At 40.5% G+C, this 27,986-nt stretch overlaps 1 protein-coding gene across 1 annotated transcript in view; it reads right to left on the bottom strand.

The window, feature by feature from the left end:
• Window positions 1-27,986, bottom strand: part of uvrag (UV radiation resistance associated gene) — a 191,677-nt gene that overhangs the window by 55,950 nt on the left and 107,741 nt on the right. Inside the window, exon 13 of the mRNA XM_038267137.1 lies at window positions 25,012-25,087. Within this exon, the coding sequence (XP_038123065.1) occupies window positions 25,012-25,087 (76 nt within the window). The remainder of the gene's footprint in view (window positions 1-25,011; window positions 25,088-27,986) is intronic.

Here is a 27,986-nt window from a genome sequence, read left to right as displayed (position 1 = left end):
TGTATTTTACATATAAATGGAGAAGAAAAAGGCTACAAATCTTGATTCAACAATTGCGTGAGCTACCTCCCTTAAAAAAAGGTAACCAGGCTTCATTTAGAGAAGATATCTGTCTTTCAGTAAAACATTTTTTTACGAGGAAAATACAAAACGAATAAGTTACGAGACGTTGCTGTTGCTGGCAGCGACACCTAAAGCCGGGCATACACTCTACCATTTTTTCAATTGTTGCACGCAGCGAAAGCTCACACTGTACGATGAAACCCTGCGGTTTAGTCGTACAGTGTGAGCTGTGAGCTCACGGTGTATATTCGGATCTACCTGCTCACACTGTACGTCTAAAAACCATGTCGGACTCAGCTCCGCAGTGAGATAGCGCTACACGGACTTGTCTATCTGGAAGCCAAACCAGTAGAAGAGGAATATATAGCCCACTAGAGTGAAATGCACTGCCTTGGCAATTTGTGCAAATTTGTGCTGAAAGCCCTAAAAAGAAAAGGCAACGATGTATTTGGACAAAGACATGGCTGAGCAAACGTGGCTGCTACGGTCTGTCAATGTTACAGAAAGAACTCTATTTGACTGCACCCCCACCGTGCTTCTGTGTTTACGTCTGAGAGGAAGAAGAAGAATCCTTGTTTGCCCACTGAGCGATTTGCCCACGACCACCTCACAACGGTCGACTGAATTTCAAACATGCTCTATTTTCTCCCGACCTCACGATTTCTGATCGGGAAGTGGTCGTGAGAGGCCGATTGGCCCTCATTACATCCTGTATACTACACAATGTAGGACGCATGATGAGGCTAAAACTTGGCCAGATTGAACAAATTCTGGTGCGACTGGAGATCAGTCTGAAGAGGGAAAAAAGTCATACAGTTTATAGCGTACAGCCCTGAGAGAATGTATACATCAACCTTCCAACCAAAGAAATGACAGCAGGCGTACAAACGGAGCCATAAGTGATCTGAAAACCCCCCAATAATGTTTCCTCTTCCTCAGCTGTTCATGGAATCAGATAATGACAGAATATTACTAAATATCTTCATTGTATTGCAGTAAAATAATGACTTACTACACAGGGTTCCAGTCGTGCACTACAACTTTACGAATATCTTCACCTGTAGCTTGCTCTGCTTGCAAACAAAGGCTTTCCTTTAAAGCTTTAGAGCTCTGTTGGCTGATCGTGTCATTTCTCTGTTACACGCTTTGTCTTTGCATCACTTTTCTTTTTATTCCAATATTCTTTTCATTATGACGTTTAAATAGAAAACATATTCTAGGTCCATCTTTTCTCTACGTATTGATGATTATGATGATGTCATGCAGGGTTGTTAACAATCCTTAAACCCAACTCAAACTGTTCTCAGTTTAACCCCTTTCAACCTGCCACGGATTGTTTATAGACAGGAATGTGAAAAATAATAAAGGCTTTTTACTGTCAGATGATCAAGGATGTGAACGTTTGGTAAAAGTGCCACAATAATGGTGTGGAAACATCAAACCCATTGCGTAACCTGACTGTCCAACATTTGTCCATGTTGGATATAATGCTAAAGGATGGCTACTCCAACTATTCCCCACCAAGCTAAAACAAAACCAGACACCTTTGTGGCTTCAGTTACAAAGAATCTCACCTGGAACCCACGTCTTGGGTTTCCTCATTCCTCAAGGCTGAATATGAGGCACACAATGATGGGATAGTTTTGCATTTGCTGGTGCCTGTCCTCTCTGTTATTCATGTTTTCGTATCAATCCCTTGAAAATGAAAAACGGATGTGGCCATTATGGAGAGATGAAGACAAAAAGTGGCAGCGGCCTGTGGAAATAGCCTGATTGCTTCCAGGTCTCGTCTGTCTTTCGGGTACGGATGGTGGCAGAGCCTCGGGGGGGACCCAGAGTTCAAGTAAACAAACACCTCGCAGTGGGCTGCATCATAATTTCTAAATACTGATGGCTCTGCTGGTGGAGATGAGGTTTGGGCAGAGGCGAGTAAACAGAAGAGTGAGAGTTTTTGTTCAAGGGGAACAGTGGGGATTTGTCTGTTTTTCTCTTCTCTTGCCGAGAACTATCTGTGAAACGCAGCAGAAAGTGAGTCACAAACCACAGGCCTCAACTGGACAAAGAGACAATCCTTCTAAATGAAATCTGAAATATTTCTGTCTGATGTGCTTCGTTTCTGAGAAACACCCTGCTAGGAAACTGGAAGATGGGGGGGATCCAGTTTCTGCTCTCATTTAGAAGGGATCTAGACAACAAAGACAGAGCAAACATGGCATACATGGACAACTACAGGACAACTTCCCAAAGAGCAACGGCTCGGAGTTCCAACTAGGAATCCTAGTTAGCTGTGATCTTTTTCTCCTCCTCCCACATAAAAGAGGCTCGACTAGATTCAGAGTATGAAGTTACAACGTCGCAGTTTGCTCTCCAACTTCAAACGGTTCGGTAAGGTCAGATTGCCCTGAGGAATGACTCCAAGATGTGACAACAGAAACTGATATTACAGCAGAGCGCATTTACATAAGGTGTATCACGCTCGGGAGAGAGGAAGCCAATTCTAATTAGGACTTCGTATAACAATCATTATTTCTGTACATATAATGGAGACTCTCATCTAAAGATTTTTTTTGTTTGTTTTAATATGGTGTGCAGGAGATCAAACAAACATTCCTTATATTTTCCAATGCTGTAAAAAAATGTATAATAAATACATTTAAACAATAAAAGTAAACATTTCTCTTAAAAAAAATTTGCGTCACAGCAAAAGAGATTAGTGTTCATAGCCTGCAACACACGATTATAGGAGAAGAGGATTAGGGCCACTGGAAAAATTTTAAAAAGTTAACTGATTTTTAACATTTTATTTCAGTTTAATGTGGGGAAAAAAGTCAGAATTCTGAGATTAAAGTCAGAATTCAGACTTTTTTCTCAGAATTCTGACTTTAATCTCAGAATTTCGACTTTAATCTAAGAATTGTGGATCTTAATGTAGATGGACACCATGAAGGAAGAAATGTGGGAGCACTCAGCTTCACTGACAAAGATGTGGGTTGTTTGGGAGGGTCAGTAACACATTGGTGGAAAATGACAGAATTAGGTGATTTTTTTAGGTGCTCAAGGCATCCCTGGTGATGCTATTCCATTAATGGAAGAGCAGAAGGTGATTAAAGCAAGAGAGCTAGTTTAGTCTCTAAAACAGACATGGCTACAGTTTGATGCTAACATGTTTGTTAGCTGTCAGAAATCATTCAGAATTCTGAGAAAAAAAGTCAGAATTCTGAGATTAAAATCAGAATTATGACTTTTATCTCATATTATACTGAAATAAAATAAAAAAATTTTTTTTTTTTTTCTTTATTTTTTCAGTGGCCATAATCCTCTTCCATAGGTTTCAGCGCGGTGCGGTGCCAGGCAAACAAAGCGGCCTAAAGAAAAACGGACTAAATCAATGCGGAAGGATTGTCTGCGTTTTTGCTTTGTAATGAAAGGTTGTCAAAGAATAAAAAGAGTAATTTGGAAAGGCATTTCCAGGGAAGGCATGCTAAATATGAAGCCGACCACAAAGTTGGGAGTTTTAGAAAAAGTGTGATTGCAGAACTTCTGGTTAAATTAGAGGAGAGCAAAGAAAGGTTTGAGAAGTGGATTGCATCCCCAAACTCCACTACAGCTGCTAGTTTTGTTCCAAGCATAAAAAACCGTCCACACATATCAAACTGGTAGCGTTCTGATGCAGGGATGTGAATTTTCTTCCATTTTTTCCCCAAATCCTAAAAATCTAAATCACATCAAGGAACGATGGTGACGGCGGATGTGGGATTTCAGGGTTAAAGAGCTCTGCTCTGATGGATGTCAGTTCCTGCTTGGGTCCTCATGACTCAATCAGCTCCTCCCAACAGAATCATGTCCGTCACAGAAAGATTCCTTTATCATGTTTCTATAATTTCATCAATGCAACAAAACTTAAACCGCGCGGTGACAGGCGGTGAAGCGGCGCGCTGTGAATTCCACACGGTGAGAACGTTCACTGCTCCTCCCTCACCTCATGCTACTATGTGACATTTGCTAAAGAATAAACCGTTAAATCATGAATGCTTAATACATAATTAATTATATATTATTTTATTTGTGAAATGTGAACGTGTGTGTAAAAGGTGTACTACTGCTGCACAAAAATTGCCCATACTGGAACAAATAAAAGCTACTGAACTGAACTGATGTAATTGGACCCAAGTAGTCCCTTTTTACAGTGGGCTAATACACTTAGAGCCTGTGGTAACATGCAAGGCTTATAGAAGACTTTTAAATTTGTGCGGCTCCAGACAGATTTGTTTTTTGTTTTTTTGGTCCAGTATCGCTCTTTGAGCAATTTGGATTTCCTACCCCTGATCTAACCTAAACAGCAGGGTGAGGCACATGGAAACGCAAGTGGAACTGCATAGATTCAGCGCTCAGGTGGAAGGATCTATGTCCATCCGTTTTAAACTCAGTATGCAGGCCTTCATAGAGGACTGCTAGGAATTAAAGTTAAAAACAATCCAGAGGTCCTGCAGAGATCAGAGGAAAGATGAGGAAGGAGGCTTTCTGCTCTGATGAGAAGGAAAACAAACAGTATGGTTAGCAGAACAGGTGAGCTTGCCAGAGCGCGGGTTTGATGGATGGAGCCAAACACCAGGAGCTGGAAGATGCCTGCTGAGATGTTTGAAAGAACTCAGTACAGACAATACCTTAAGTTACCTGTTAGCGTGTATGTGGTGCTTCCAAATATGAAGCCTCATACTGCCACAATAAGGCCACCCTATGCCTGGCTGTGGGTTTCCTGGATGGGGCCGCCTTTTTTGTATCTCTGCTTCTGTCTCCTTGAACCCCTGTCGGCCTCTGCAGATGGCCGCTCACACTGAGCCTGGTTCTGCTGGAGGTTTCTTCCTGTTAAAAGGGAGTTTTTCCTCTCCACTGTCGCTACAAGCATGCTTAGTGTGAGGGATTGCCTTCCAGTCAATGAGTCAATGCAATCAACTGGTTTTCCTTAAAAAGAAAACATTGCATCAATCTGACTGGATGATCTGGTGAACTGTAAAGTGCCTTGAGATGACGTGTGTTGTGAATTGGTGCTATAGAAATAAACTGAATTAAATTTGACATTAAAGCAATTTTTATATCCGACTAGATTCTCCCTAGGATTAAAGTGCTGCTGATTTAATTTATACTTTTTCAGGCATTTAGTTTCTGTTGATTTAGTTAAGGCCAGTTAAAATGCAATTCGGGGATCAGATTAAAGTTTGTGTCCATAGATTCTCCATCAGACTGCTGCATAGGGGAAAAACTGAGAGCCGACGACTTTTCATTTCCGACAACCATCATTTTTTCTTACACTTCATAATTCTACAATAATTATGTTGACCTCTTATATAAAATCTCATTAAAATACTTTAAGGTTAGTAGTTTCAATGATAAAAATGTGAAAAGGTGCCTTTTTATGGAAAGACGTGGATCATTCAGTCTTCGAGGGCGCATATAGAGCTGTAGGTGTTACACCATCCTCTGCATCCAGATTATTTCAGGGAAAAAAAGGAAAGTAATAGTTGGAGACAGTTTACATTGGGGAATTGGAACTGTCTTGACCATTTACTCTGAGGTAGAGGGCATCTGCTTAATGTTCCATGTTTTCATGTCTGTGGGTCATCTGGTTTTTATTGAAGCCCAATCACATGAGCTAATGGCAGCAAAGAGCCATGCCAAGACTCCATCGCATCCCTTTGGTCTGAGGTCAGAAGCTTTGCCCCAGAGGTGAAGAAACAAACCGAGGAGCTAAAGTTCACAATGAAGCACGTTGATTTGAAGATGATCCTCGTGCAAAAAAAGAAGCCGGAGGTGAGCGAGTTTGCTTGACTCTCCTCATCAAAACAGATGACACACACTGTGTATTTCCACATTCTTTTTTTTCTTTTTTTTTTTAAGATGGCAAACAGAGACGTGGCTTTCCAGCTGGCTCATTTTTATTTACAAATCAAAATTTTTCTCCAACTTTGGGTTTCTGTGGAGGAAAAGTACAATTTTTCTTGCATGTTATCCAAACCGAAAACGTCTCACTGAAAATTCTGATTTGTAAAAATTACTTTTCTGCTGTTTAAACTGAAAACAGTTTTATACAACTGTAATATTTAGGTGCAAATTGAACACGGAGCATTAACTGTTTGGGTTAATTGCAAATTTGTATGAAAAAAATGAGATAATGAAGCTCAGACGATGAAAGGACTGAATGTCGCCCAGTAGGCAGAGTCTAAGGATGTAGATGTGTGCCGCTAAAAATAACAGCAAAACATCAAGCTGCATCTCGGACTCCCAGGAGTAAATAGGTTCCCAAACGGGAAAGCAGCCGCTTACAGATAATTATTGTAATTCTAAAAGGTTCAGTTTAACACAAACCCAATCACTTAAGACCTTCCAACAAGAATAACTCCATTCAAGCAGCTCCTGTTCCACTCGCCGCCACCTCCTTTAACCACTAACGACGGCAGGCTACCCCATGACTCATAGCGGTGCTTTATGGAGCCACAGTCGCCCCTCTTTACTGCAGCAGGCTCTCTGACGTATGCATCAGACCACCAGACGGGCACTTTGCCTGTCCATCACAGCGCACAGACTTGGGAGGCAGAGACTGCAGCCATCTTGCCGCAATAGACAGAGAAGAAAGTGAATCCTGAGGTGACCCTGCAGCGCTGTGATTAATCTAACCCTAATAAATCTAAATATTATGTTTTCTTTTTGCTGCAGGCCACAAAATCTCATCATTCAAGTAAGTAAGACATAATCGTTCCCTCTCCTCAAAAAGTTAGATGTTGTGTAGCATCAGTTGTCATCTAATCAGCCCCACATGCCTGTTTCACAACAGCATCGCCAAGTGGATAACTCTGGGAGTTAGAGAATGCAGAGCAGGGAGCTTTTCCAGACAAAAGGCTGCTGGTTTTCCTTTGGAGTCAGCCACACTGACTTGGCTCATTTGTCTCTTCAAATGGAAGGAAGGCAGGTTTAAACATTTTTGCCCCCCCCATGGAAGGCCACATCAGGCCCAGTTACAGCCCAGAGCTCTGTACAAACAGCAGCAGCCTGATGGAAATCATTTAACAATGAAACTGAAAGAAAAAAAGCCTTTATTATGCCGTTAATGTAAAAGTTAGAACACAGGTGGCTTTAACAGGCCTCTCTGGGGTTCTTGAATTAATATTCGACAGCAAACTAACTTATTTGAGGTTTGGAGAAAATCGGTTGTCTTTTTTCACTGCTCATTGTAAAACTAATTTCCTTTAGGAACAGGAAACACCTGATGTCCCATCCAGCTTCTTCAACTTTAAACTCAGGGAGATGAAGAAAAAAAGAAAAATCCTCCTGACAGCCGTGGTTAAAACTAAGTTGGCATCCCGCCCCCCTCCTTTAGAAAACGAATGACCAATCAGAGACTGGAATGCAGTTTGGGATTTCTAAAGGTCTGAACTTTAGGGCTGCGTATCATTTCTACTTCTCAAAGAATTGATAGAATCCTGATTCAAAAGATTAAGAATCAATTCTTTTCCATCTGGTTTGGATTTCAAATTGGATTTCTGGTATTAAAAGCATTTCTTTAGCCGATAGATGAATTACATAGCTCTGTAGTTGCAACATACTGATGCTAATTGGTTTGGCATTCAAAAAGCGAATTAATAAAGTAAAGATAGTTAAAGGCGGCTGTAAGGACAGTACACTGTCCTTACAATCTTTAGGAATTAATGAGAACTGATTCCGAATAGGAAAACGGATCTTATTATCTGCCTTACTGATATCTGATGTGGTCAATTTTGATCCTTTTTTAACTTTAATGTAAACAAGCATTCAGACTGTATAAGAGAGTCAAAATAATAATAAAACAGATTATTACGAAGGGATTGAACAATCGACTTTATCATGATGCAATGTAATTTAATTTGTTTGGATGAATACATGGTAAAATTCTGAGATTTCAACCCATAATTATGAGCCTTTAAATCATAATTACGAGGGTTAAAATTATAATTGAGATTTAAAATCATAATTACAAGTGCTAAAATTATTATTCTAAGATTTAAAATCATAATTCTGAGCTTTAAAATTATAATTGAGATTTAAAATCATAATTACGAGGGTTAAAATTATAATTCTAAGATTTATAATCATAATTATGAGCTTTAAAATTCTAACTATGAGATTTAAAATTATTATTTTATTACAAACTGGAGCTTTAAGTGGGGGAAATGCTTGCACTTCCATACTTCAGGACATTTTAACCAAAAACAGCATTTTTCATTAAAAGGTTTACTGTAATATATCAACTGCTCCCTTTTTCTTGTGTCTTCAAAATTTCAAAATAAAAGGCTATCTTAAAGATAATGATGTGAATCGAAGTAGTGGGTTTGTTAATCATACAATTGATGAGGATCAATTAGTTACATTTCTAGCTTTTAATCTATAAAAAAAGATTTTGGAGTTCAGATTTTAAACTATCTTCTATGCTTCTTATATTAGTGATCGGTGGTGCTGGCGTTAGGAGAAACCCATCCATAAATAAACAGTAATCTCTGGTATTGTTCCTGAAAGAATGTAGACCACAGGATCAGATTTCTGAAAGACTGAAAGCTCAAGAGGATAAACAGACAAACTTTGCTGTAAAACGTTCAGACTTTTTGTCTCCGTCTCACAGTCTGGATGAAGAGAGATGAAGAGCATATAGTTTCCCACATCTCTGTGCCTGTTCCCAGTATCCTAAGATACCCAGTAACAGCAGCCAAAATGTAAAGCGTCGATATGATGTGTTCACTAATACGATAAAAGGTTCTACCTCTTCGTTTTATACCTGCTGATCGCGGGTTTCTTTGTCTATTTCTTTGAAGCTAAATGAGAACAGAGGAACTCAAAGCTAAAGTATCGGTTCCATGTGTTGCCCAGGCTGAAGCAAAAGCCGAACTTCTGTGATGCAACCAAAAGAGGACAAACCTACAGGATATGTCTGAAGAATCCCTTAGCAGAGATGTTCCAGTAACACATGAACCACTTCCTTATTTCTAAAATGATGGCTGTGCTCTTTAGGCCACAAAACGTTATTGCTTTGATGCAAACCTCATTGTTAAGCTGGATGGACAGAGGGACACATGGAACGAGCATCACTCTGCTTTATAAGCTGGATGAAGTTTCACCTTGTAAAAATACTGAACTCTTCATGCAATAACTGCTGCTACAGAAAATGGCTCCCTCAAAGCCATCCTGGAAAAAGAAATTAGGACATAAATTCTGTAAAAGTTTCAGATTCGGTTTGCAGGGATGAGCTCCTCTAAGCGTTTCTCTGCCATGCTGCCTCATCCGTCTTACAGAGTCATCATCCAGTCCTCACATGTGCCCACCTGTGCCACAGCTGCCTGTTTCCATCTGCTTCTAAAAAACCCTGAAGTGAAAAGCTTTCAGCAGTGGTTTCATGAACAGCGGAGAGGACGCCCTGCTGGCTCAATCTCATTTTTCATCTTCCTTCAAAGCTCCATATTCCCCTCCTTCTATAGAACTCGTTAAAATCTGCATTAAAGAACGGACACCAAGGTTTCCTTTTTTAGAACCTGAAAAGACGCGGATTATGTCACCATCTGAACCGGCGGCTTTGGTGTTATTATTTTAGATTTAATTGGAGATGTTCTGACCTACAGTCAAGAATATTTCTTACTTACATGTGCCTTCTATCAGCGAGCAAATTAAAGCTTCAGCTCAGTCAACACATGGTTGAGATTCATGAAACTGAAATCTCAGAAAGCTCAGGTTCACGAGGTGCAGCTTTGATCATCAAAAATGGATGGGGGAGGAGTTTAAAGGTGGGAATAGGAATTAAATAACTGCAAACCAAATGTTCAATGTGTAAGAATGAAAGAAATGGAAACATCTGATGAATAAAAAAGAAATCTTTGAAAAACATCTAACCTATGAGCTAATTTAAAGAACTTTTAAAAAAAATAATCCTGATTATCTTTATTAATACGGATCATGATGTTTTAACCAGGAATTTGACTTTTCACATTACAGATTCATTTAACAGACTAGTGTTTTTAAACCCCTTTAATTCTATTGTCCATGTTGGTTTTTTGATTACAGCTAGTGTTGCACCGATACCGATACCAGTATCGGATGGGGCAGTTAGTCTATACACACACATCAATTTAAAAAAAGACTGTATCGGAGCCAAAAAATGGCATTGACGCAACACTAATTACAGCTAAAAAAAAAAAAAAAAAGACTAAATCCTACTGATAAAAGAAACGGCTTTAATAGAGAAATGTTTTAAGTTTAATACCGAACTAAATTCGGCATTTTAAAAATGATGAAGTTAGACTCATCTGAACTCATATTCTTATTTTATTGTTCCTGGACAATGGGATGATGCCAGAGTACCTGAAACCACCGAAAGGGAGAACATGAAAACTCCATGCAGAAAGAATAGTTATTTTTTTAATTATTAATCTTTTTTTTTTTTTTGAGTTTTTGTGGCACTAGTGGCTCCTTTTTTTGGACAGTAGGCTGACAGGAAAGGGTGTATGAGAGAGGGGGAGAGACATGCGGCAAAGGACCACAGGTCAGATTCGAACCCGGGTCATCCGACTACGGCAGGTCAAGCTTTACGACGTTGGTGCCGAATTATGGAAGCAAAGAGGAGATGTCTGCTTCCCTTCTGGACAGACAAGTTAAATGTTTGCTAACGGTTTACCCTTGATGAACAATACAATTAAAAGTTAGAACCACAGTGGGCGAGAGCCCCACCTACTGGACAGGAAGAATTAAACCTGAAACTATCACCTTTACGGTCGACTACACCCTGAAACTGTTGCTCACAATCAGTAATGCTAACCGCGCTAACATGCCAAACCAAATTCAAAGCCAGAATTTACAATCATGCTAGCTTTTTTCTTTTTAAACACACATGGTGTGACCGGCCTCTGCATCGAACATAAATGACCGTTAGTATCTAGAAAGCTATAAAACGGTTTAATGAACGATTCTGGATTAAAGTTCAGAAAGATGGACCAGAAATGGACAGAATCTGTATCAGGATATGGTCGAATATTTATTAATAACGACAGTCCTGCAGGGCTGTTTGGTTGTTTGAAACCAGCCACCTGCCTTATTCAGAAGAGAGGCCCTTCATTTCCACCTGAATAGGAGAGCAAAACAGAAAAAAAGGAATGCAAACCAGTAAAAGTCTGCGCTGAACGTCTCCCAGATAAACAGAACGTGGTCAACACAGATGTACTTTAATAAGCACAGTGAGGTTACAAGTTCAACAAATCACATGGCAAGATCAGAAGGAGCAGTTAACCCATTTAGGCCTAAAACGCCTGGAAAAAACACCTTAAAAACCTATGGCCGATTTTAAAAAATACCCCTAAAACCTGAAGTTTTTCTGTAAATTCAGCAACTGTGTCAACGCCTAGTAAATTATTGATATCTCAGCTTCTGTAGCAGATAGAACTCAAAATATATTTTATCTTTGAAATTCTTCCAAAAAAAAAAGTGAAAAGCAGTAATAAAAAAATAAAAAATTCAACCTTTATTTTTTCCATATGTGATCATGTCTTCATTGAGAATGTGCAATATAAAACGTTTTTAAAATAAAGAACAAACATTACATAAATAACTATCTGATGATTACTTATTAACAGTATTATTATGCATAATAATGCATATGTCTGTGTTATAAATTGCATACAACTTACTTCCAGATGGCCACAAATCTGTCCCGGGACATATTTTGGGGGAACTGCGTCCTGAAGAGAGGTTTACTCTGTCGCCAATAATCTCTTCGTACTGGCAACACAAGAAGTCCTATGCCCATACACAGCCCAATAAATGTCTTCATCTCCGTCACAGTCACGGGTGACCACTTTGCCATCTTTGCTCTTGTTGGAGTTTGGTTTGTTTGGTCACTGTACCTATTCGTCTCGGTAACAAGATGCATCCAAAGTTCTTCATTAAAAATATGCTCAAATGCCTGCAGCGGTGTGGTGTCTGCAGGCAAATCAACTTTCACTCCAGGTGTGCGGTTGAAAACACTCCGTGCATTGCGGTGGTAGTTCGATTGGTTCAGCGCGTTCAAAGTCATCATTTTCATCTATACCGTCATCAAAGCCGACACACTCCTCAAAATCACTGCCTTCCGACATCTCTTCTCTGTCAAACTCCTCCATGTTTGCTTGAAAAAAACTTCTTTCTTCTTGCTTGACTTATATGCTCTCCCGGCGTCAATGGTAGAATGACGCAACAGCGCCCCCGGCTTGAATGGTAGAAATGCGGTAATGCTTTCCCGGCCTAAATGGGTTAATGCCGCCAACGGTTGGGTTGTGTACAGTTCAAGCTTGATTCAGCTCATTTCCCTGATGTCCAAAAAGATTTAACAAGACAGTAAAAAAGTAGAGCTGTGGTTGGCTTAGTGGAGCAGTGTGCTCAGCTCCCTGCTGCTCCTGCTGTTCTTAGATGAATGGATACTCCGACATGTGGAAAACACTATCAGTACGTACGCCCTCAATGTTGGAATTTAAGGCCTTTCTGCAAAAAAATGACACCAGAGGCCAAAATCTCCGAGTGTGAAAACCAAAAACACGCTACTTCCTTAACATCTAATAAAACAAAGAAACGTATATGTTTTTAGATGACACTTCTAGTACTCTGTAAAAAAAAAAAAAAAGTAATTTTTTAAGCTGGAATAGCTATTTTTAGCTGAGAAAACATGAAATGTCAGGAAGTGTTCTTCTATTATCAATACTTCAGAGCCCTGTGGTGAGGGGCGGGCAATCGCCTTCATTCACGATTCCACTGGTCACTCCTTGAGATGTCCGTCTGCGGACAATGACGAATCAAAGAGTCTGCTCTCTATCAAATTGGAAGATTTTGGTCTTTGTGAGATTTATCAACTTTAAAAGGTAGATACTGTAGCACTGTGAAATGTCATGTGTTGTGAATATATATATATAAATAAACTGAATTAAAAGGGACAAATATTCAGGTCAGGTCAGCAAACATAGGGAGTATGTTGGTGAAGATTCTCAGTCATCCAAGTCATAGTCATTCCTAAAAAGGAAAAGTAAAAACACTGGACTTTGTTTCCAAGTTTGAAGACGTTTCGCTTCCCATCCAGGAAGCTTTTTCAATTCAAAATGTCAGGAATAGCGTTGAGTTCGAGGTTTTATACAGTAGCCCAACAAAGCCTTGTTTTTGTTTTGAAAACATGCAAATTCAAACGGACGAAGGGGTCCAACCCTTTGGAATGGGGGTCATTTTGCTTCTTTTGTTAGCCTGCAATACCCCATACCCAGTGTTGTGCCTGAACGCGTTCATTGAACGAAAGTTCATGAACTCGTTCATATTTTGGGCGAACGTGAACTGAACGTACTGTATTACTGCCTGATGAACGTTATTGTGAACTCGTTCATCCTGGTGTCTGTGAACGGCACGCTCTCTCAGTTCAACTCCGTTCAATAGGTTGCCAGATTTCTATAGAGTCCTCCAGGCGAAACCCCGGCTAAATCACACCGTAAACAGGCCTTAATATGTAGCGGGAAAAACACCCAATCTGGCAACACCAGCTACCAGCGTCGTAGCCTACAGCCGCGTGCGTCATCAAAACAAAATGCAGCGTGGAAGCAACAGCAGCATGGAGGCGACTTAAAACAGTTTTATGACCAGGTGGTCGGTGAGGATGATGGCAACAATCTTACATTTCTCTGCAAACTTTGCCCGCCGGCTTTCAGTAAAAAAATCCGCACTTCAGTAACCTTAAATTCCTACCTCAGCCTGGTCTCTCAGTTTGTGTTAGTAAAATGTTCTTAAGGGATTTACTATTCATGTAACTTGTTTGTTAAACCTGCCTGGTATAATTTTCCAGGATTCATTTTTAGTATGTACTGAAATGGAATTTCAAATTGAAAAAAAAAATTTAAAATTAAAAAAACATTTGCACCTTAAAGACTACTTTCCTATTTTTCTTTTAATAATTCCTCATAAAAAAGACCATTCAAGCAGCAAATTTTTCCTGATGTTTTTGAGAATATACTGTAGGGGTGAAAGCTGCAGCTGCTACTAGTGTGAAGTGAATGGACAGCAACAAAGCGTAAAGCAACAATGGGGAAATGCTGTCCCCTCAATGCTAATCTAAACCCTGGTTGGATAAGGATTCAAAACTGGATATGAAGATGAAATCTGACGCACAGTTTCAGTGTTACAACTGATAAAATAATTGCTGTCTGGTTCTACAGTAGGCTATGGTGTAATTGTACGGAGCCCCTCTGATGACATGGTCAAAAAAAATGTTTAATTGTGGCCACAGAGTAGTATTTCGTGCGCACGAAATACTACTCTGTGGCCACGCAATAAGTTCATCGTGCGCACGAAATACTTATTAATAATAATAATATAATTCCTGGACAACTGGGTAAGCAAATCGAGCGCGCCTTAGACCTTAGAGAAGGCGCGCTCGATTTTTTTTTGACCATGTCATCAGAGGGGCTCCGTATAATTGAGCAATATATGAAAAAAAAAAAAAAAGAACTATGAACTAGTTCATTTTTTGGAACTGTGAACTTAGTCCAAAAATTTGAATTATGAACTATGAACTGAACTAGTTAATTTTAAAATGTGTGAACTGAACTTTGAACTAGTTCACGTAGAAAGAGAACTTTCCCAACACTGCCCATACCCATAGGCGGATCTACTGGGGTGGCATAGGGTGGCAACTGCCACCCTAAATGACAGCCTTGCCACCCCCGCTACCACCCCAGTTGGCTGTAGGCTTGGCGAGGCTTATAAATTATGGATAATTTGAGAATTACAGCCTCTAATTTCCAATGTCGGACTGCAGTGAATGCAGCACGAGATGACGCGAGAGCGACTGAGACTGATTAGTTTTGAAAACCGAATGGGGCAAAGCGAGGGAGCCAGGGGTCATGGGGAGAGGAGACACAGGATGAAACAGGTAGAAACTGATTAACTATCTATCGAGAAATTAAATCATAATGAAAGCACAATGTTGCTAGCATAGCTGCAATGCTGATTTACAGATGATAAAAATCAGGTTGCAGAACGTTATTTCTCTAACTATGATGTTAGTTAGGCCTGATGTTTCAGGCTCATAAAGACATATTTGCGGTCAACTATGACAGAAAAGAGACTATCAAATTTGGTTTTACTCAAATCAAAACGCACAAATGCATTGGATCTACCGTATTTTCACGACCATAAGGCGCACCGGACTAAAAGGCGCACTCTCAGTTATGTTGCCATTTCTGTATTTAACACACACATAAGGCGCACCGGACTATAGGGCGCGTTTTTTATATACAGGTACATGTCCTCTCAGGTGGATTTTCTCACTTAAAAACATATTAAAACTACTTTATTCCCACTGATCACAGCAAATAAAGCTGCAAGGTGTATTTATTACAAAGTATTATTCAAACCTGGGAACCTGCCATGAGAGACACATCGCTGATGACACAGGGCTGCGATTACTCCTCTGATACAGTTTATTGACGCATAAATTAACTTAAAACATAGGCAGGATAATAATCTGGATGAACTGACTGCAATGATTAAATTTTCAGGTGGACTTTCTCACTTAAAAAGATTTAGATTATTTAGATGAAAAAACACCTGCGGAGGTGAGTCCGGATGCGCTGCGGCCCAGAGGCGGCTGTTGAATTAAGTTTTTTAGGTAGAAAAATAGAGCGGGAGCAAAACTGAGTATGATTGTGCTTTATTCAAGTATTTATTACAGAGTATTAATCAAACCCATCAAAGTCCTCATCCTCTGTTTCGGAATTAAACAGCTGCGCTAAATCCGACATGCCGGTTTCCCCTTCTTCTTCGCTGTCAGAGTCACTTTCCGTGCCGGGCGGCTCCTTGGAAATGATGCCGGCTTTTGCAAAAGCTCGAACAACAGTCCCAGCAGAAACGTTAGTCCAAGCATCTACAATCCATCCGCAAACGGTGGCGTAACTTGCCCGCCGCTGCCTTCCACTTTTAGTGAAACTGTGGTCTCCGTCTGTCATCCATCGCTCCCACGCCGCTCGCAGCCTTACTTTGAACGGGCGGTTCACACCGATGTCGAGCGGTTGAAGTTCCTTTGTCAGACCTCCCGGAATAACAGCAAGCACAGCGTTCATTTCTTTGACCTTTTTTTTCACATCGGCTGTGAGATGGGCACGCATGGAATCACAAATTAACAGAGATGGAGATGCGTGGAAAAAACCACCTGGTCTCCTTACATACACCTCCCTCAGCCAAGCTTTCATCATCCCCTCGTCCAACCAGCCTTTTTCATTCGCCTTAAACCCATCAAAGTCATCATCCTCTGTTATCCTCAGCATTCCTCTGAATAAAACAGCTGCGCTAAATCAGACATGCCAATTTCCCCTTCTGCGCTGTCAGAGTCACTTTCCGTGCAGCGCAGCTCCTCAGAAATAATGCCGGCTTTTGCGAAAGCTTGAAAAACAGAGCCAGCAGACACAGTCCATCTACAATCCATCCGCAAACGGTGGCGTAACTTGCACGGCGCTGCCTTCCATTTATCATGAAACTGTGGTCTCAGTCTGTCTTCCATCGCTCCCACGCCGCTCGCAGCCTTACTTTGAACGGGCGCGTCACACCGATGTCGAGCGGTGGAAGTTCCTTTGTCAGACCCCCGGGATAACGGCGAGCACAGCGTTCATTTGATTCATCGTTTTTTCACATCGGCTGTGAAATGGGCACGCAGCGATGGTGATGCGTGGAAAAAAGCACCTGGTCTCCTCACATACACCTGCCTTTCATCATCTCCTCATTCATCCAGCCTTTTCATTTGCGTTAATATCATCAGAGCGCTGTGTCTCGCTGTCAGCTCCCAGATCAGCTTCTCTGATTGGTTGATGCGGCGCGTCCAGCAGCAAAACTTCAATTTTTCCATCTGAGCAGCAGCAGCGCGTTGGCGGTGCGTCAGATGCTTAAACGCTCCCGACGTGCTGCACCAAAACGCGCTGCGGGACCTTTTGCTGCACCTATATGCGCGTCAACCATTGACTTTGCATGTAAACTCGCTGCTTCTGCTGCACCTGCTGGGTCCGGTTCACACCGATGTCGAGCGGTTGAACAGCGAGCACAGCGTTAATTTGTTTCCCCATGTTTTTCACATCAGCTGTGAGATGGGCACGCATGGAGTTACAGATTAACAGCGATGGTGATGCGTGGAAAAAAAACACCTGGTCTCCTTACATTCAGCCACTCTTTCATCATCTCCTCAATGAGGTGGTCTCAAAAGTCGCAGTTACAACACACATAAGGCGCACCGCACCATAGGGCGCACCGCACATTTTGAGGGGAAAAAAAGACGTTTAAGTGCGCCTTATAGTCGTGAAAATACGGTAAATACATTTTTGAAGCATTTTGCTGAGCAACATGGAAATCACCACATTCAGCTGTTATAGTCATGTCAACTTTATGTTATGCTCTCTGGTGAGCCTTTACAGAGATGTTACATTTTCTTTTGGCACCTGAGAAAATCTGATATTTCCTTAACCTGACTCCGCCAGATGGATTTGCTGGATTTGCTCCACACATCCATCTGGAAACCTTCGGTTGAAGTAATTTTGGGAAGGGGCGAAAATACTGGTTAGCTGATTGGCCTATGATGGTGATAGACGGGCCAAATAAACCAATCAGATCAACGGAGCATATGACGTACTACAGGGTTCCCGCGGGTCCTTAAAAAGTCTTAAAAGGCATTGAATTCTTCAAAATAAAATTAAGGCCTTAATTGGTATTAAAATGTCTTAAATCAGTCTTTGGTAGGTCTTAATTTTCAAAACATCATAAATAGGATTATTTTTATTACGATTTATTTTTGTAATCTAAATAAAACGTTACATTTTTTTTTTCTTTTTATAAAAAAAAAAAAATGGAAAATGTGTGCAAGTGTAAATGTAATGAAAATTGTTTATCCAGCCAAGAGTTTTCTCTATGGCTAAAACCAGTACCAGGGAACATACATAAGGCTCAGTGTATTTTGTGCAAGAGCGATTTAAGCTCGGAACGGTGGAAATTAAGGCAGTGGGAAACACATGCGAAGCGCGGAACACAAAGCGTCAAAATTGAGTTACTGACTCAATTACTCAGTTACTGACAAAGAAAAATAGCTGCAAAAAAGACTTGTATGTTGTGGCTTTAAAACTGATTTGTTTTGTTCCCTGCTAAAACAAAGTTTGTGAATTCAGTTAAATAATTGTTAAAATATATCTGTCATTTGTGTGTTTTTAGCTTTCTTCCTGTATGGGAAGCTTTTCAACATTTGAAACATTAGTGCAGTGGTTTATGTTAAAATAACCTTTGGGTTAAGTTGTCGCAAGCAGGTTTTTCTTGTGTTTCTTGTCAATTTGGTCTTAAATTTTTATTTCAAGTGGCATTAAAAAGTCTAAAAAAGTCTTGAATTTAACTTGCCTTATGCTGTAGGAACCCTGTAATAACAGAGCGACGAAGAGGAGCCAATTGATAGATCAAACTCTTGCCGAAACCAGTCGGGAGAAGCGCAAAAACTTTTTTTCCTATGAGAAAAGCCTCCAGAGCAGTGTTTTGCTCTTCTTTCAGTGAAGAAATACTCTGTAATTCTGATAAAACTTGCTCGATAGCCACGCTAACGCTAGTTTCACCTCAACCCGCCTCAAAGCCGTTTGGTGAACGGCTCCAAATTTTCTTTAATGGAAAGTAGCCAGACTGATCTACGAGTGAAACCTTAAAAGCTCGCGAGATCAGGATGGTCTCACGAGGCTAATATTTACTTTAATAAAACCAAAAGCGTTGAAAGTAAATTAAAAAATGTGATACTGGTGTGAATCCTGCTTAGTATGAAGCAGTGTTGTTGTTTCTTTTTTTGTATATATAGTATGAAACTATCCAGAAATGACCCGTATGAACACGTATGAACAGATTGGAAGCAAAATGTATTTTTATGTTGCTTCTCTTCAGATTTGTGGAGTTTTGGGGGTAACATACAGTACCTGCCTTTATGTTGATTTGTTGATACAGCAGCTCTATCTACAGCAGATCTACAGGTGCTGGTCATAAAATTAGAATATCATGAAAAAGTAGATTGATTTCAGTAATTCCATTTAAAAAGTGAAACTTGTATATTATATTCATACATTACATACAAACTCATATATTTCAGATGTTTATTTTGTTTAATTTTGATGATTACAAATGACAACAAATGAAAATCTCAAATTCATCATATCAGAAAATTAGAATATTACTGAAGACCAATAAAAACAAAGGATTTATAGAAATGTTGGCCAACTGAAAAGTATGAACATGAAAAGTATGAGCATGTACAGCACTCAGTATTTAGTTGGGCCTCCTTTGGCCTGTATTACTGCAGCAATGCGGCGTGGCATGGAGTCGATCAGTCTGTGGCACTGCTCAGGTGTTATGATAGCCCAGGTTGCTCTAATAGTGGCTTTTAGCTCTTCTGAATTGTTGGGTCTGGTGTATTGCATCTTCTTCTTCACAATACCCCATAGATTTTCTATGGGGTTAAGGTCAGGAGAGTTTGCTGGCCAATTAAGAACAGGGATACCATGGTCCTTCAACCAGGTACTGGTAGCTTTGGCACTGTGTGCAGGTGCCAAGTCCTGTTGGAAAATGAAATCTGCATCTCCAAAAAGTTGGTCAGCTGCAGGAAGCATGAAGTGCTCTAAAACTTCCTGGTATGTGGCTGCGTTGACCCTGGACCTCAGAAAACACAATGGACCAACACCAGCAGATGACATGGCACCCCAAACCATCACTGACTGTGGAAACTTTACACTGGACTTCAAGCAACGTGGATGAAGTGCCTCTCTTCTTTTCCTCCAGACTCTGGGACCTTGATTTCCAAAGGAAATGCAAAATTTACTTTCATCAGAGAACATGACTTTGGACCACTCACCAGCAGTCCAGTCCTGTTTCTCTTTAGACGCTTCTGACGCTGTCTGTGGTTCAAGAGTGGCTTGACACAAGGAATGCGACAGCAGAAACCCATGTCTTTCATACGTCTGTGTGTGGTGGTTCTTGAAGCACTCACTCCAGCTGCAGTCCACTCTTTGTGAATCTCCCCCACATTTTTGAATGGGTTTTGTTTCACAATCCTCTCCAGGGTGCGGTTATCTCTCTTGCTTGTACACTTTTTTCGACCACATCTTTTCCTTCCCTTCGCCTCTCTATTAATGTGCTTGGACACTGAGCTCTGTGAACAGCCAGCCTCTTTAGCGATGACCTTTTGTGTCTTGCCCTCCTTGTGCAAGGTGTCGATGGTCGTCTTTTGGACAACTGTCAAGTCAGCAGTCTTCCCCATGATTGTGTAGCCTATAGAACTAGACTGAAAGACCATTTAAAGGCTTTTGCAGGTGGTTTGAGTTAATTAGCTGATTAGAGTGTGGCACCAGGGGCCATCAATTTTGAACCTTTTCACAATATTCTAATTTTCTGATATGATGAATTTGAGATTTTCATTTGTTGTCATTTGTAATCATCAAAATTAAACAAAATAAACATCTGAAATATATGAGTTTGTATGTAATGTATGAATATAATATACAAGTTTCACTTTTTAAATGGAATTACTGAAATCAATCTACTTTTTCATGATATTCTAATTTTATGACCAGCACCTGTACATGCATGAAATGTCCCTTTCATGTTGCCTTAACTGCTGTATGTGAAGTTACTGAGGAACAAATGGGATAAATGTGTGTTCAGAGTAAACAATACATAGATGTCCAGTACCTTGTTTGGGTGTCTTGACCCATTTATTTCTACTGTGTATTTATGCTCACTTTAGTACAGCTCAGTCCATAGATCTCTGATGGATAAGTTTTTCTTTTTTATAGTTTCTTCTCTGACAGTCAATCTCACATCTGCCACTCAGCACCTGTGTCTTACCGTAATACCTTTCCTGTGATAATGCCCCTCTAGAAGTAGTGTAATCATTCTTCTATCTCCCATTAAGTGAGATTTCATTGTACGATGTATTTCTAATATGAACTGTTTCACATGAAACACTTACTCTACATACTATTCTCACCAAACTGTGATAACTGTGATTAAATTCAGTGTAAACAAATGCCATATGTTGCCACCCCTCAAAAATTCCTGCCCCCCTCTCGCCACCCCATAAATATTTTTCTAGATCCGCCCCTGCCCATACCCATCTAAGTCTCTGAAAGGGGGGTCGTTAAGTCGTAGGGAAGCGGCTGTTCCAACCATTGCATTTCCAAATTCTTCCGAGAGTTTAGTGTCGGAGGTCATGGATGAGTCTCCTCAATCATACATTTATATTTAGAGGAGGAAAGCGGGGACGAAGATGTTGTGGAAGAGGACGCCAGGGCGGCGGAAGCTTGGTTTGGTGTAGAAGGCTTACAGCCGTACATGTTTGAGCCCTTGCCTCGCAACGCTGCCAGTTCTGTAAGCTCTACGCCTGCTGAAGACACAGACGTCCATCCCCGTGAACACTGCTAAAGTAAATTTCAACCGTTGCGTATATTAGCTGCGACAATATTAATCAAGATGCTATGACCGAAAAAATTTGATTGACTGATGAGTGTTGATATATCATTGGCTGAATTTAGGTGTTCAGGTGTTATTTTGTTTTTTTAATAGAAATTTTTTAACTTTCGGGACAATATTGTCTGATTTGACATTTAAATATAATTTCCCTACGACTTTAAAGGCAATTGTTAGCCTGGCTGAATAGACGAGGTCTTCTGCTCTCCAGTACAAGAAAACTACCATTTGGAGTTTGTTTTTTAATCAGACTCTGGTTGTTTTTTGAATGTTTAGTTTTAAGAATAATAGCTGCTGCTAAACAGATGCTACTAAATTAACTATCCTTGTTCTTTCTGAGCACCGATGATAAAAGTTGTTATTCAATCCTTATGTAAATGTACACTGTAAATGAAATCATAATTAAGTTACCAGTAGTGTATCAGCTGTCAGCTGTGGAGACTCCTTATGCCTTTGCTAAAACCAAGCCTTTTTTTTATTATTTTTCTGGCCCTTGCTTTGTGCAACCTGTCTAATCCAGGAATGCAAGATAGCAAATGGAAATTTGTGAAATAATGATGTGAAACTCGAGTCTCGGTCTCAGGCTTAAATGTTTGTACATTTCCTGCTTTTGGTCGACGACAAAGTAAAAGAAAAAACAAGAAAAAATGATATTCAAGGTATTTTTGTTGGTGTTGGCAAGAAAGATTATTGTGAACTTTCATGGCAGAGTTATTTTAAACCTTTTTATCCTCTGTCATTTGGGCATTCAATGAGATAGACATAATGGTAAAACAATAAAATGTTATTTTAATGTAGATGCCTTATAGAGAATATGCAGGGAAATGCTTCAAGATCTTACAAATTACAGAATTTTCTGGACTATAGAGCGCCCCTCACGAAAAGCCAAACCCAAAATATGTTTTTTAAACTGGAAATGTAGATATTTAAACCACAGTGAAGTATAAGCCACTCAAATCTACCAAACTGCTACTCACCAAACCTGTAGGGGGAGCTCTACATATTGCCCTTGGAGTAAGGAAGAAGAATGACAGCTCCTGTTAGGTTGTTAGCTCTTGACAGTAAGAGCTTCTAATGAAAGATGCGGCTTCTTCCGCTCTTTATTTCACCTCTGCAGAAGTTGCGCACCGTCTTTTTATAGGTTCGAGGGCTTTAATGCGGAAAATAAATGTCAAAATGTGTGAATTCTGAACAACTGTTCTCTGTCATGCCTGCTGCTAACATATGCTTCCATTTCCAACTGTAACTTCGGTTAAAGCAACATCGACGGAAAAGCCGCACCTTCAAATAAGCCTCATGGTTCAAAGTGCGGGAAAAAAGTAGAGGCTCATAGTCCAGAAAATACGGTAATATAACAAAGAACCTTAAAATGCTCTCTTGAATATAAAAATAAAAAGATTGAAAATATACACTATATTGCCAAAAGTATTTGCTCACCCATCCAAATTATTGGAATCAGGTGTTCCAATCACTTCCATGGCCACAGGTGTATAAATTCAAGCACCTAGGCATGCAGACTGTTTTTACAAACATTTGTGAAAAAATGGGTCGCTCTCAGGAGCTCAGTGAATTCCAGCGTGGAACTGTGATAGGATGCCACCTGTGCAACAAATCCAGTCGTGAAATTTCCTCGCTCCTAAATATTCCACAGTCAACTGTCAGCTGTGTTATAAGAAAATGGAAGTGTTTGGGAACGACAGCAACTCAGCCACGAAGTGGTAGGCCACGTAAACTGACGGAGCGGGGTCAGCGGATGCTGACGCGCATAGTGCGAAGAGGTCGCCAACTTTCTGCAGAGTCAATCACTACAGACCTCCAAACTTCATGTAGCTCAAGAACAGTGCGCAGAGAGCTTCATGGAATGGGTTTCCATGGGCGAGCAGCTGCATCCAAGCCATACATCACCAAGTGCAATGCAAAGCGTCGGATGCGGTGGTGTAAAGCACGCCGCCACTGGACTCTAGAGCAGTGGAGACGCGTTCTCTGGAGTGACGAATCGCGCTTCTCCATCTGGCAATCTGATGGACGGGTCTGGGTTTGGCGGTTGCCAGGAGAACGGTACTTGTCTGACTGCATTGTGCCAAGTGTAAAGTTTGGTGGAGGGGGGATTATGGTGTGGGGTTGTTTTTCAGGAGCTGGGCTTGGCCCCTTAGTTCCAGTGAAAGGAACTCTGAATGCTTCAGCATACCAAGACATTTTGGACAATTCCATGCTCCCAACTTTGTGGGAACAGTTTGGAGCTGGCCCCTTCCTCTTCCAACATGACTGTGCACCAGTGCACAAAGCAAGGTCCATAAAGACATGGATGACAGAGTCTGGTGTGGATGAACTTGACTGGCCTGCACAGAGTCCTGACCTCAACCCGATAGAACACCTTTGGGATGAATTAGAGCGGAGACTGAGAGCCAGGCCTTCTCGTCCAACATCAGTGTGCGACCTCACAAATGCGCTTCTGGAAGAATGGTCAAAAATTCCCATAAACACACTCCTAAACCTTGTGGACAGCCTTCCCAGAAGAGTTGAAGCTGTTCTAGCTGCAAAGGGTGGACCGACGTCATATTGAACCCTATGGATTAGGAACGGGATGTCACTTAAGCTCATATGTGAGTCAAGGCAGGTGAGCAAATACTTTTGGCAATATAGTGTATATTCGTAAGGAAAACAACATCCATCTACAGATCAACAGAGAAACCAGGCAGTGGAAGTGATGAGATGGAGAGTTTTAACACCAACTAAACCTTGTGCAATAAAAGCCTATATTTATTTACCAAAACCTGAGCAACTTTACATATACACACACACACACAAATATTATATATATATATATATATATATATATATACACAGCATTGCATATAAAAATTCGTCATGTATATATACACGTATACATAGATTTTTTTTGCCCAACTTTGTACACTTGCTTCTTTGATGCACATTTTCTTGTTTTTGTATGTAGCATTATTTTCTGCAACTGATGTAACAAGTAAATTTCGCCATTATGAGATCAATAAAGTCCTCTCATCTTATATTATCGTGTCTCTTAAACCAGTGCTGTAATATTGCATGTAAAAATCTTTTCTGAGCTGTGAGAATGTTTCTATGAATTATAACTGTTGATTAAAATTGTGTTTTTATGATATTAAATGTGCAGAAAGGTGTTGCTTCAACATTATTCACCAATAATTACCTTTACCTTTGTATTTCAGTGGCATTACCTACAATGCCACTGAAATACAAAGCTGATGCATGACCTACTGATCAGGGTTATTGCTGCTATTGTGAATACTTTCATATTTTATATCTTAAAGGACATGTTAGATTTAGATTTCCCTTTTTCTTCTGTCTTAAAAACATCAAAGGTCCTGGCATTTTATCAGAACTAGATTTTACATGGATGTCTTCCTTCCTTACCTGGGCGATGTTCTTATTCAGTAAGTAGACGCCATATTCAAAATGAAAGCGCTCTCCTCTGAGGTACAAAGGGAATCTGCAAATGACAGAAGGGAAATTAGTCAATACGATTGTGTGGTTTACTGTTACTGATCCATCAAGAAACCATCTATGAAACCACTGTGCCAGCAGTGACTTCTAGAACCAATGCAGACCTGAACTGAGGCTTAACCTTAGTCTGGAGTCTCCTTTAATGTTAAAGCTATGAACAGCAGCAGAAAGTCTGAACAGAACCCTTCAGAATCCACGATTCAAAGCTTCAGAACAAAGAGTTTACTGTGACCTTGACCTTTTAATGTTTGTCTCAGGAATAAAGGTCTTACAGTGTCCTGTGACATAATGCTTTTAAATACTACATGAAAGCAGAACCTGATTAGTATTAATTGGGATGTTTAGGTGCCAATTTTCCATCCATCTGCTCTGACTTGTAGAAGAGGTTAACTGCTATAGAATCTGATCTCACTAAATGTATCAAAACTAACTTCCCCACACTTTTAGCCTAAAACTGCTCCAATCTGCTTCATCTGGGCAGTTCTTTAAAACTGATACTTTTTTCTCTTCTTCCATCTACATGTTAAAAATTACACAATAACTGTTATTAATGGGCGTGCAGGTGGCGCAGTGGTTAGTGCGCACAACCCATGTACGGGTTTGAAACTGACCTGTGGTTCTGTGATGCATGTCTCTCCTCCTCTCTCATACACCCTTTCCTGTCAGCCTACTGTCAGAAAAAAGAGCCACTAGTGCCGTAAAAACTCAAAAAAAAAAATTATAATAAAAAAAAAAAAACTCCAGGTACTCCAGCTTCCTCCCACAGTCCAAGAACATGACTGTTAGGTTAATTGGCTTCTCTAAATTCTCCTCAGGTGTGAGTTTTTGTGTTTGTCCTGTTTCTCTCTGTGTTGCCCTGCGATGGACTGGCGACCTGTCCAGGGTGTACCCTGCAGTAGACAGCTGGAGATAGGCACTAGCACCCCTCGCAACCCCGCTTGGGATAAGCGTGATGGAAATGGATGGATGGATGGATATTACTTACAAATCAAATAATGGATCCCAAACAGAGGCAGCAGCGATGCATGTCCTTCACATGATCTCAAGGCACGGCCGCTAAATGCACTCATGAATTGTTCGATGCCAGAACCTAAAGTACAGCTTCCATCGAATGAGCAGCATATTTTGTCCTCTATGTGTTCTAGTATTGAGACGAAACAGAACCAGCAGCTAAAACCCCCCAAAAATTCAATTTGTGAGTTCTGGGGGAAAAAAATGGATCTATGGATTTATTTCTTTTGCAAATTTAGCAAAGGAGTCCTGTAATGGTGTGCTAAAGTATGCGGTCATTTGGTCTGTAGCGGTTCCAGTCGGGGGACAGCTGCACACCAGATAAAAGACTTGGTCTGGGTCCATGATCTCCACCTTCAGATGCCCAGTCAGCACCTCATTTTATTGAAACATCAAGCAGAAGGGTCCATGCTGGATGTCCTTCAACCTTCGGGCAGGAACAAAGAGAACTTTTGCTTTCAGCATGAAGGGAAAGTCTCATCAGTGCCAGCCAGATGTCTGCGTGAAGGCAGTGAGATCACCCCGCCTGCTAGGGGGTGGGGGTTTATTCTCCCATCCTGTTATCATCAGCTGATCTCCCACTGAGGAAAGAAGGCTACGCCACGACTGAGCAGGTTTCCTCATCATCAGAGGAGGAGGCTCCAATGAAGCCAGTATGAAACTGTTTCATTGTTTATTGAATATTTAGCATTAACACCCATTGGACCATGTTTATTTGTAACCATTATGAAGTCTCGAAAATGTCACAGGAAAGCATGTTAACCCCTTGACGCCAGTATGTATATATATTGCCTTTAAGCAGTAGCCAAATTGAAATTTCTAAAGTTTATATTTATCTTAAATATAGATATATTACTAATTTGTTACAACATTTATAACGTTAAATGATAACATACACTGTTAGGAACCAGTTATGACAAAGCAAGAGCTTGCTAGGTCCACATTGAGTGTGTAATAACTGGCACTGGAGGAATGAGGAATGCACATGCTCTTCTTGCTGTGAACAAAATACAACAATGTTTTATAGCATATTTGCAAAACGGGCTCCAAGGAGTTAAATAAATGAATCCTGACAGACAAGTGCTTAAATAGGACATGTTTACCTGTTGCTAATGGCAACCTGTGTGTGTACACAGTTAAACCTGTGGGAAGTTAGGCATGGGCTGATAACAAGGCAACCCGAGGCTGTAAAACTTTAAAAAGTTTAAAGCAGGGGTCTTTGATGTTTCTCAGTCCAGGAAGAGACGCAGGAAGGACCTCCAAGGAAGTTCTCTTTGAGCGGATATTATCAGCTAATCCGATGCAACAAATTATTATCTAATAAACCATTACAATTAATCGGAAGGCGATCGCTGGGCCTGATATATTTGTGATAAATCATAGTTTTGGGGGGGGGGTTTTGGCATTCATATTTATTGTCATCAGAGGACCTCATATCTACTTATGCCTAGTTGTTCCTGTATGGAACCGTTCACATATGCATGCAGATGTTATGAGCATCTGGTCTATTTCCTCCCTTCCTGGAGGATGGAGGCTAAGCTTTTTATTAGCAATTCCATCATAGAAGAAGATGAGTGGGACCAGTAAGAGCATAGGGCTGCAAAAAGTACTAACCCAGTCAGAGGTTAAGATCTCCATTTAGCATCTTACTGCAAGATCTTGATGCTCCTAAACCAGATTTAATCCACATTTTAGCATTGCTAACATCCCTTTCTTTTATTTGGCTTTACTTTAGGCCGGTGTATTTTATTATCTCAGCGCTCGTCTTGAGATCTTAGAATAGTTCTGCAGCAACGGCTGTGAACACCTCATCACTCACGCTGCGGCTCTGGGAAGTTTAAAAGGTAAACCCTGAACAGATGGGGATCATTGCA

The sequence above is a fragment of the Cyprinodon tularosa genome, unplaced genomic scaffold (genome assembly GCF_016077235.1).
Source record: "Cyprinodon tularosa strain WSP-4 unplaced genomic scaffold, ASM1607723v1 ctg662, whole genome shotgun sequence".
Classification (NCBI taxonomy): domain Eukaryota; kingdom Metazoa; phylum Chordata; class Actinopteri; order Cyprinodontiformes; family Cyprinodontidae; genus Cyprinodon; species Cyprinodon tularosa.
Note: the sequence above shows the minus strand (reverse complement) of the source record. Positions and strands in the feature narration are given on the sequence as shown.